General features: G+C 34.1%; 2 protein-coding genes across 2 annotated transcripts in view; one reads left to right on the forward strand and one right to left on the reverse strand.

The window, feature by feature from the left end:
• The first annotated feature begins 1,793 nt into the window (after positions 1-1,793).
• The window catches only part of LOC128192813 (protocadherin-11 X-linked-like), a 36,317-nt gene continuing 27,236 nt past the window's right edge, over positions 1,794-10,874 (forward strand). The window contains exon 1 of the mRNA XM_052865797.1: positions 1,794-2,860. The gene's annotated coding sequence lies outside the window, so the exon portion shown is untranslated. The remainder of the gene's footprint in view (positions 2,861-10,874) is intronic.
• Positions 3,500-10,799, reverse strand: LOC128192814 (uncharacterized). The gene is made up of 6 exons (XM_052865800.1): positions 10,561-10,799; positions 10,021-10,180; positions 7,812-8,180; positions 7,077-7,341; positions 6,571-6,683; positions 3,500-6,272 (listed from the first exon to the last, which is right to left on the reverse strand). Exons 1-6 carry the CDS (start codon positions 10,792-10,794, stop codon positions 4,738-4,740), a joined length of 2,676 nt encoding a protein of 891 aa, XP_052721760.1. The 5' UTR covers positions 10,795-10,799; the 3' UTR covers positions 3,500-4,737.

Raw genomic sequence — 10,874 nt, forward strand, 5'->3', positions numbered from 1 at the left:
AGGCGGAGCACTAGTGTATGGTCATCCCTGCTGGTGTTCTGGCCTTTCTAGCGCAAGTGTGCGGCACTCCCTGCGTTAGGTTGAGCTGTTGGCGCAAGTGTGCGGTCATCCCTGCTTGCGTTATCTCTGCTTGCGTTAACGTTGGTACCTGTTGAGTTGCGTAGGTGTGCGGTCATCCCTGCCTGCGTAACGTTGAGTCCCTAAATATGTGCAGGAGCGGTGATTAAAGTCTGCTCTTGTAAATATTGGCAGCAATCAGGGCTATCCGAGTTCCAAGGGGGAAAAATGGATTTTATTTACACAGGATCTACATGTATTAATGTACATTGTCCAGATTGTATTATGACTCCATTAAGCTGACTTTATCATACCTATTGTTCCTCAGGTGAGCGATGTGGCCCATGGGCCTCTTGTTTAGTTTTCTTAATAATGACGTGTTTTATAAACAAGACTATGCATTTTGGACACATACAATGTGCATGAATTTCCATGAACTACTTTGCTGCACGTTGAAGAAATGGGAATATACAACACTTGTTTCAAAATTCAAGGCAGCAACTGTTAAACTTTTTTCTACTAGACAGACATATTTCTGTTTATAGCTGCTTACAAAATTTGGTCGCTCTCTGATGTGTTGCTGACATTTAAAGCATGAGAGACAGAGAGATTCGTTTTCAGTCTTTACTACACAATATGAATACAGACACACCAAAAGAGCCTGGCTTTCAGTACTTCAGTACTTTGATTATTTTTAGCCGTGTATTGAAACCTGACAAGCTAGAGGGAGGTGTTTCAAAGGATATATCTTGGGAATTTTTTCGTAATATTGAATGAACATCATTTGAATCCAGAGGTATTTAAAGATACAGAATAATTTAAGAAAATATGTGGCAAAAATATCTTTGAACTGACTATACCTTTTTTTCAGATATGACTTCATTATTTTATATGACTTAATAATATAATTTGCAGGGTTTGAAAGTTCACTGTTAAAAACTAACAGGACATGCATTTTATCAATTTCCACAAAAACAAAGTGCAATATATGGTTTTAAATAGCTTTTTAGAAACAACGGATTACACATGCCAGTATACTATGATGTATACATTTTCCAGTGTACAGTATTTGTCTGTGAAAAGACTATGAATCAATTTTTGTAATGTTATGTCCAATACATTTCATTATATAATGACTATTTTAATATTTTATCATACAATTGCTGATAATTATATTTTAAAATTAAAAAGTAGGGTAATCAAATATTATGATATATTTGTAGTATCAAACTGCAATCTCCTTTAGTTGTGTAGTATTTAACACATCAACTGCCTCAACTGTACCATAGGAGAGTTATCTCTCTTGCTGTCAGAAGCTCGCATGAATTCTTATATCATGACAAAATTTTCCTATCAAGATACAAATAAAATGAAATCCAGGCCATTACTTTTGATATACATGCTGTTATTTTGGGCAATAGTATTCAAGATGGATGCATATGTATAATCAAAGACACATATGCTCTTGATATGTTAACATCATACTTATTGTCCTATTATAAGAAAACCAAACTCTGGAAAGGAGACATGTACAGCATGTTTTGTGAATCCTCTCCACTTTTTAAAGTTAAAATGATAATTCTGTTGACAAGAAGGAGTATTTATCAATATATGACTGAAAGTAGCACTTATGGAGATGAATTTAAGGGTTCTCCACACCTTTGGAAAAAGTTTTGCATGCAACCCTATAATCTTCTATATTCTTAGATATATGGTATTCTAACATTTGCTTGACAGGAAAAAAATTTGATGTATGGGAAAAAAATCAATTTTTTAAAATTTATAAATATTCACAAAAACATAAGTATCTGCTGGATTTAAACTTGGGACCTGCGATTTAGTATACAGATGTTATACCCATTGCGCTACATAGACACCCACTTTTGGCAATAATTATGTTCAAAATGGATTGAGATCGCCATGTTGTGACATACTATCGTAAAAAGTAAAAGTCATGGGGTGTCGAGGACCCTTGAAGTGCATTCACTCTCTGACCTTTGATTCGGGATACATGTAACAGTCCATGTAAAATAAAGGAAAACATACAAGGAACTTCTATAATTGATGCTGGTGGTTTTTAAATCTATTTGCACAAAATAACAAGATTTCATAAGTGAGTGTTTCAATCTGATTTAATTATTAATGTCTAGATTGAACATTTTATTTTCAAAATCATCATGACTTTAAATGAGAACAAATTGTCAAATTTATGGGAAGGTTTTTGAGATTTGTATTTTCCCAGACATCATCTTGAAATTGCCCCAATGTGATCAGATCTATCAGGTTTTAAGATCTTTAAGTCTGTGAGGTTAAAGCTCAGATTTGGACAGAGGTGTGACCAAACAAGAAGAAAGTGTGAACTATAAAACATCAAACAGATTCCAGCATGTATGCAATTGACTTCAACAAGGGACATCACTCCCACACAATCAGACAGTTATGCCCCGTGGTCTAATTTGATTTGTATACACAATGGATGATAGTTTGTTAATTTTATCACACAATCTTATGAAAGTAGAGAAGTTTAAGTCATTAGAAAAGAAAACTATTTATGACTAGCCTCAGGGTACATATAGCCATGGAAAAACCGCTGAGCACTTTCTATCTGATTCTTGTTTAGAAAAAGATGTAAATGTTTTATTGTGTAGACAGATGATATTTTCAGCAGATACAGATCCAATAGCTTGTTGTTAATTCAATGAATGATATTACAGGCAACATATTCTCATACTTTTTAAGGAGCATTCTTCTGATAGATTTGTTAAGGTGATGAGGACACCATTTCATTCCTCTGATTATACAGGTAAGTTTGCATGATTTCAAAGGTATATAATTTCTCATTTTAGTGTTTTGTTTTTGTTTATTTCAATACAGTTGAAGTTTATTTTGTAAAGTCAGTTTATGGTCCACTGTTAGATTGTTCGTAAACAGATATTCACCCACTTCATTCATTAATACAAAGTGCATGTGGCAATTAATATTAATTGATAGACAGGAGAAAAAATTAAAAAAGTCTGTTCTCTCAAGAAGACTTCAAATAAGATACTGTAAATTCCTTATTTGTATGAGTACCTTAATTAATTCTGTGATTCTGCTGTTTTGTATCAAATCACAAGACTATAAAATCGGGAGCTTCATTATTTGTTATAATTTCATAAAGTTGCTAGAAAATTGAAAAATTAAAGCGAGATTTTAAAATCCGAGAGAGTTGCTTATTGCGTTTTTATATATGCGGATGTTAATTCCTGGCATTTGCAGTTTAAATTCAAATCTCATATTGTAGGGATTAAATAATTAACTTTTGGAAACTGTGATGTTGATGTTTTGTATGGCCATTATCAGCCACACAAAGCCATGCAGATGTGGGCGACTGTTCAGGAGGCAAGAGGTGATTTTTGACATGATTATTCCACGATGACCCATACCAAAATTAGTTATACTCAGTCATAACTTTTTTATAACTAAACTGGTAACTTTTTTGTAACTGACATCAGAGTTATAAAATAGTCATGACTTTTTAGTGCCTAAATTGGACTTAATTTTTTTCAAGTATAACTGAAATGTAACTAATTTCAACTTAGTCTAGATAAAGTATAACTCAAATATAACTCTATTGGACTTTGTCATTTTCCAGTGTGCCTCAAATGTAACTAAATTGAACTTTGTTATTTTCCAGTGTGCCTCAAATGTAACTGAATTGAACTTTGTTATTTTCCAGTGTACCTGGACTATAACTCAATTGAACTTAGTCTTTTTCTAGTGTGCCTCAAATGTAACTAAATCGAACTTTGTCATTTTCCAGTGTACCTGGACTATAACTCAATTGAACTTAGTCTTTTTCTAGTGTGCCTCAAATGTAACTAAATCGAACTTTGTCATTTTCTAGTGTACCTGGACTATAACTAAATTGAACTTTGTCATTTTTGCAGTTCCCATTCTAGTTTCCTTGAAATTCATGGAATATAATTGCTTTAAAAAATCTTTTTTTGGAAAGGGGTGTTATATTAAAGAAATTTATTTAACTAGAAAATTTTAAACAAAGAACAAAAGAAAAACAATTTTTTAAGGAAAAAATAATATCCATGTTCACTTTTTAAGGCAACCAGATTTAAATGAAAATTGACAACTCCTCTAACATATCTAATCAATTTAGGAAATTAAAACAAATAATATAAAAAAACCTATGTAAGTTATTCATTTCTACTGGATTGTTCTATAAAAGACAGTTACACAGTATATGAAACAAAGAAATATTAAAATGATATCTGGTTGTCTTAAAGTAGTGAAAATGCTATTAATTTATTTCACTTTCAATCAACAGTAATATATAAGCATTGCAAGCTGTCGAACAAGATTTAGGCATTCAATATTTTCAACATAATAAAGCAATATGATATTTCGTATGGTATTTTATACAATTAATATCACATAAGAAGTGTTACAAGATACTGTAATGCTTAACTATTCATGTAAATTTTACATTTTTTTGAAGTCAAATATCATTTTTCAAAATAATACTGCAGATCTTATTGCTTTAAAACAATTACAAATACCAATAAAAGCACTGATGTTGAACAATAATTTTTTAGCAGAGTCCTTACAAATCATTTAGAACATCATATTAAGTTTAACACCCACATGGATTGTCTTGCAAGACTCGCCTAAGCGTGATGCAGATCTTCACTCCTTTTCAATTCTGTTAGGCAGCACCGACACAAAGTGTAAGTCCTCATGAACACTTGCACAGATACAAACATCGCAAATGTCCTGCAATGGAACCACTGCTAACTGTCCAGTTGGTGACTGCAATGGCACCATGTGCATGTGGCTGGTGCTCCTCGTCATATCTGCCACACCTGCTACAATGTTCATCACATTAATGATTGCGTAGAACACAATCTTGTTGTAGGAACTGGCACAGTGTGGAGGACACTGAGTTTTCACTTTGAGAAAATGTTCTACCTGTCCAAAATGCATGTTGCCATTCCGGTATCTTACGATTGTGTTGTTCCTTCTTGTTGTTGTTTTACATTGCTTTGAATGGACTAGTTGGTTCCCAATACATACACGATTGAAAAAGGACACAGTTTCCCACTGTCCAACAGTTGTGGAAAGCAAATACTGCTCTGTGTCTGTTAAACGGCCACCGTAATATGCTCCAACAACAGAAATGTTGTCTGTAATCACTTCCTTTGTGGACTGGGTTTTCTTCTCCATCATTTTCTTGAAGAAGTCTTTCTCACAGCTTCCATACTGTAAGAATGCAGACATTTGTGGAAGCTTCTGGTGAACACACACGGCGAAGGCTATTTGGGTCTCTATGCTTTGTGTTCCATGGAATAGACGGCGAAGTTGACCGTTGAAATCTTCGAAGTAAAAACATGATGAACACCATAGTGGTCCAAGATCTTCCACTTTGTCCGTAAGATGGAGAAGAAGATGAATGTTTGAGGTCAAGTACCTCTCTCCATAGAGGACTGGCAGATTTAAGACGAACTCCATCACCTTCTTCCTTGAGTCGTGAATGTCCTCCGCAGAAATACGGTCCTTCAGCATGCTGTAAATTGCATACACTAGAAGAGTGAGGTGATGATACTGGTCATCTGGCAGCACACCAAAGAGACATGGGAGACTGTAGAACAGGAGAAAGTTCTTCAATTCTGCTGCCTTGTAGTGGGTTACTTCTGCCAGTGAACGGGGAAGTCTTGATATGAAGCTTGGTGGTTTGACCTGCATCAACCTCCTGTCTACTTCAGATATTCTTGACGAAATGCTGAATGGCTCATTGCGGTGGGATTTATCAAACCATAATGTCATCAGCATTTTCATAACCCCAAGAAGGACGCAATGCATGTAATCCAAGGATGTGCCACGAACAATATCAAAGTGGGGCAGGAAATGGAACCAAGTTAGTCCTTTAGCACCATAAACAGAACCCCCTCCATTGGTCTTGTTCATCTCAGCCTGTTGTCCCTGTTGAGTCTGCACGGTGTGTGTCCGCAGCTCATGGTGTCCATTGGCACTATCCATATTGAAAGGGTACACTAACGAATGTCCTCTTTCACTGGTCTTGAAAGTTTTCCCAGGTATGAAACAATATGGACAGCCATGAAAACCGTTAAATTGGACCATATTCTGGAACAGGCACCTTGCAGGAGCATCAAATACACCATTTAGTAGAATTCCTCGAATCCTTAAACCATTCACCAAAAGTCCTGAAATAAAATTTAAACATTCATTTCAACACAACACATTATGCAGCGAAAGGCAATTAAGTTAGTTTATAATAACATGGGTTAGCCCCTATTACCTTAAGTATCCAATCCATAATAACTTAAGAATATTAACAAATCTTGATGCTTAACAGATATGTATGGGCTTAATACTCAGTATGCTTAGATATAATTTTCATGATTAAGTATCACTGTGTAAGAAATGAGTGTGTCCTAATTTATGACCTTTTCCTGTCCCCCTCCCCCTTTGTTATTTAACTATAATGATATTGATACATACCTGACAAATAGATGTCATGCAGACTTTCAGCAAATGGCCTCAGGAAAGTGCCAAAGTCTGGCTTGGAATAACCAAACCAAAGTCCAGCAAAAATTCTGTTACTCCTTGAAAACCTACAAAAGTATATATGTGTTTTTAAAATATAATGACACATCATATCAAATCATTCTGAAATCTTTTAATTCAGCTTCAAAACTCTGTAAATTTAAGAGAGATGGCTGACTTGTCAAAACAATGTTTTTCTCACAAATTGAACTCAGCCCTGTATACAAAGAGGTGAGTTTGTACAATACATATATTTATTTTATTTCCATATTACCGTAACTTTTATTTGAAAAAAATATGCAAATATCTTTAACTCTTCTTAAAGTTTTCCTACTTGCTGTCTTAAACAAGAAACTGGCCAGTTAACTTTTAAAAATTGGTCAGATTTTGGCCAATTTGTTGAAAGAATCTTCTTTTAGCCTGGGAAAAATATTCCATCATTGATATCATGGCAATCTTACCTTAAATGGGGAGGCAGTTCGTTGATAACAAAATAAACTGGCCAAATGCTGAAGTTGGAAGACCTGAATAGAGAAACTCCATCAGTATTCATCTGGAAAGAGATGTGGAGCTGTTCCTTTTCCAAAGGAGTACTGCCTTGGAAATACCCATCCCTTTGGAATCTCTCCTTGTATAATCTTCCATCTGTGATATCGCTCAGGTATCTGTCGTCTCTCTTTTCCACTGATGACTTGTAGTCCTTTATGTGTTGGATAAGGGTTCCATCTGAAAGACCAGCAAGTATGAATAACAGTGGCAATTTTTTTAATACCCATTCTACTTTAAAACTACAACATGTTATTGAAAGGAATGATGTGTGCATTTTAATATCTAATACATACATAAACAAAACTTTAATTTTATGTATGACAATTCTTTTCTGCCATGTATTTGTAAATTAAAATGTAGCAATCTTCTAAAGAGGCTAATGACACCTTGAAATAGTTTCTCAAAAACTTGTTAGTTTCAATAACCTAATTCAGTAAATAATAAATATTTAAACTTTTGATCTGGATTTCATAAGCTTGTAGTTTAATCACTCAGCTATGAAGACATACAAACTATTGATTTAACAATTTACCGAAATATATGAATTGCCATAATGTGACTATGGTTTTAAAAAAAATTTAAGTCTAGAGGTAGTGAGGTACCTTAACATAAAATCTGTATGTTACAGATCAGTGCAATAAGTTTACCTGCAAATAGTGATGAGAGTTGCGACACAACTGGTATCACCAGGAAGTAGGAGGTTGTTCTTTTCTTTGTTGCAGTTCCACATTTCTGACACATATTCTGCTTTTCAGTTCCATGGTACACTAAACACTTCTCACAGTAGTAGTGAAATTCAAGGGGTGATTTCAAACTGCTGAAAAAGTTCATGAATGTTCTAAGATTTCTGGAACACAGGTTCGGTGAAAGGCAGTGCAATTCAAGCAGAACTAATAGGTCGGCTAGAGCTTCTCCTGTAAGGGCATGTCGCATGGCAAATGAAATGATGAGAATCATGCTGGCAGCTAATGTAATAGTTGCACCTGTATACAGTGGTTGGTCCCCAAGCGAGTCCTCTGTAAATAAAAAAAAAAAAAAAAAAATATTAGTTTCTAAGAGACACCAGGGATTAATCATTACCTTTTTAGCAGGGGTCGAGAATTGGCCTCATTCCCAATTTAAAATAAGTACAATTTTTCATGATTTAGCAGCTTAGCAGCTAGGGAACACTGTGCTTTTAAGTAGATTTTTAATGGATAAAATACTTTATAATACAATTAAATGTCTTTAATTTTTCTTTTTTTAACAAATTTCCAAGTTTTTTTTCCAAATTTCCTCTGTTTTTCTACAAACAGTGATATTGTAAAACACTAAATGTTGGGGCTGAAACGATATACCGAAATATCGATACTGTTCTATACTATCGTCTGATTCAATTTTGGATTCACTGCTTTGTTTTTCGGTTCAATACATTTTTTAAAATTGGGTTTGGTTTATTACATCGGGTTCAGTTATTTAATTAGAGGGGAAAACATGGCGACAATTTCAACAAATACAAAATAGGGGCAATTGCGATGTATCTGTTGTGACAGATTCAAACAATAATAATTCTTTAATAACTGCCAAACTGAAGCATCCACCTGCCTTCTATCGTTGAGTAAAATCTGGGTGCTATGCTTACTTTCTTTCTTATAGAATGATTTGTGATTAATATTTGCAAATGAACTACCGATAAAACAGATTTGCAGCTTTAAATCTATCAATTATTACAATTAACCTTTATTAACATTATTAAAGCCCTAAATAAGTGTGGAGTCAAGTGGTCTGAGGTACATGTACGTGTCTGATGAGAGCCATTCCTTTTAGAAATTTTTAAACTTAGAATGTGTGACCATTCAAAGGTTTCATAAAAACAGATCCACTAAAAATCATTTTAATAAATGATTAATCAAATCAATAAATGATAGCTCTATTCTTTTTATTGTATTTATCATTATTTAGTGCATAGTGAATTATCTGTTTGATATCTGCATGTTTTCTCTCATTAAATATACTGTAGAAAATAAAAGAAATGTATTGTTGAAAAGATTTTTATTTATCTCACGTTTTACGTCTGACCAAAAAAAAAAAATTAATAATACCCATACAATCAAAAATGACCTATACTCATTATTAAAATATTTTTTGGTACTAGAATTTTTCTTATACATTGTTTCTATGGAGACGAGTCTACTTAATCTCCAAAATTGATTGTTTTGAGTGGATACATATGGAATATCTCTTGGTCTCGTACGAAGTTCTTTTCCCACTGGCGTAACAAAATAAGTTTACCTTCTCGTTATGTTACAGTGTCTTGTTACATGTATGTTAAAGTGTCACATACATTACTAAACATATTTTGCATGTAAATCTTCCACTGGCCGAAGTCTCTTCTTCGTTAGGACTGAAACATACCATGTTGTTCAAATAGTCCGCCATTTTGTTTATATTTTGAAAGATTTTGAACCCGATGTAAAATTTCGGAAAAAGAACCGGGCGGATATTTTTGATTGACAAATAGCGACTGGCTTTTAATTCAAGAACTTTACAAAAACTGCATTTAAGTCTCATATGCGAGCTATATGGTCATTTTTGATTGTATGGGTATTTGAGCCCTGATTCAATGAAATTAATCAATAATAACGACAGAATTTGACCTATAATGCAGCAGTGATAAAGAGCCATTTTTTTTTTCATCCTGATGTTCTTTCGTTAATGCAATTGTTTTCCTATTTTAAAACACACATCACATGAATAAATCTGTACAATGGATGCAAAGAATAACAGTTAAATGATGATGTTCATATAAGGCCAATATGGGGCCTTATTTGGCACATAAATTGTATCATATATCCTTGAAAATTACTTTTTTAATACCTGTTTGACTGTCATCTCTACATGCTTCATCATCCCCAGAATCCTCATCATCTTCATCTTGAAGTAGAAACTCTTCGTCAGAATTTTCAAACAGGGCGTTTGGGCAAGGTTCTGTTTGGTCAAAGTCTTCTACAAGATCCCTCGGATGATCTGTCATGATCTACAAGAAAAGACGATCCACTCATAGTTCTTTTTGCTAAGAAATTTTATAAAATGGTCATTGAATATTTCCATTCTTCTGTCTCTTAAATCAAAGTGTGAATGTTGTGTGTTAGCATTAGACCAATGTAAACGATTTTGTGTTACATAAAATGGTTTACAAATATTGATATTATGTTATAAAATTTTACCGTGTTGAAAAAAAAACGTTAACAGCTATCGTCAGTTGAAGATAACGTTTCAAAGATTGGCACCCAACATACGCCAATCACAATGGCAATGAGTAAAAACTTTTGTCGAATATTATTAATATAATTATATGCGATATATCTTATATAACTGAATGGTTTTGCAGCAATTAAAAAGGAGAAAATCACTCACATCGTCGAAAGTTTCTTTGTGAAATGCGTCAATGAAATCAGCAGGATCGACATGATCAAGTGACGGTGATGCAGTTGAGTCGTGAAAATGGCAGTCATCGTAGTCTTTCGTGGGCTGTGCCGTCTCAGTTTTCTTTTTGAAGCGCCATAATGAAACTTTAGGCTTTGGTACAGACTTATCGGCAAGATAAACCTGGTAATACCCTCGTTTTCTGCGAGCCGCTTTTCCCTCCATTTTACAAATATGGCGCCTTCATGGTTTGAAGATGCCGGAAGTGCGGCTATCGGCTATCTTCGTACATCTTCGTACATGAT

The sequence above is a fragment of the Crassostrea angulata genome, chromosome 7, assembly GCF_025612915.1.
Source record: "Crassostrea angulata isolate pt1a10 chromosome 7, ASM2561291v2, whole genome shotgun sequence".
Classification (NCBI taxonomy): Eukaryota; Metazoa; Mollusca; class Bivalvia; order Ostreida; family Ostreidae; genus Magallana; species Magallana angulata.

Excerpts from the sequence above, each read along its gene's own strand:
- LOC128192814 (XM_052865800.1), bottom strand. The coding sequence starts at position 10,794 with ATGGAGGGAAAAGCGGCTCGCAGAAAACGAGGGTATTACCAGGTTTAT. Across the intron at positions 7,342-7,811 it reads ACTCTCATCACTATTTGCAG|ATGGAACCCTTATCCAACAC; the intron begins GTAAACTTATTG and ends CTGGTCTTTCAG. Across the intron at positions 6,684-7,076 it reads GAACTGCCTCCCCATTTAAG|GTTTTCAAGGAGTAACAGAA; the intron begins GTAAGATTGCCA and ends ATACTTTTGTAG.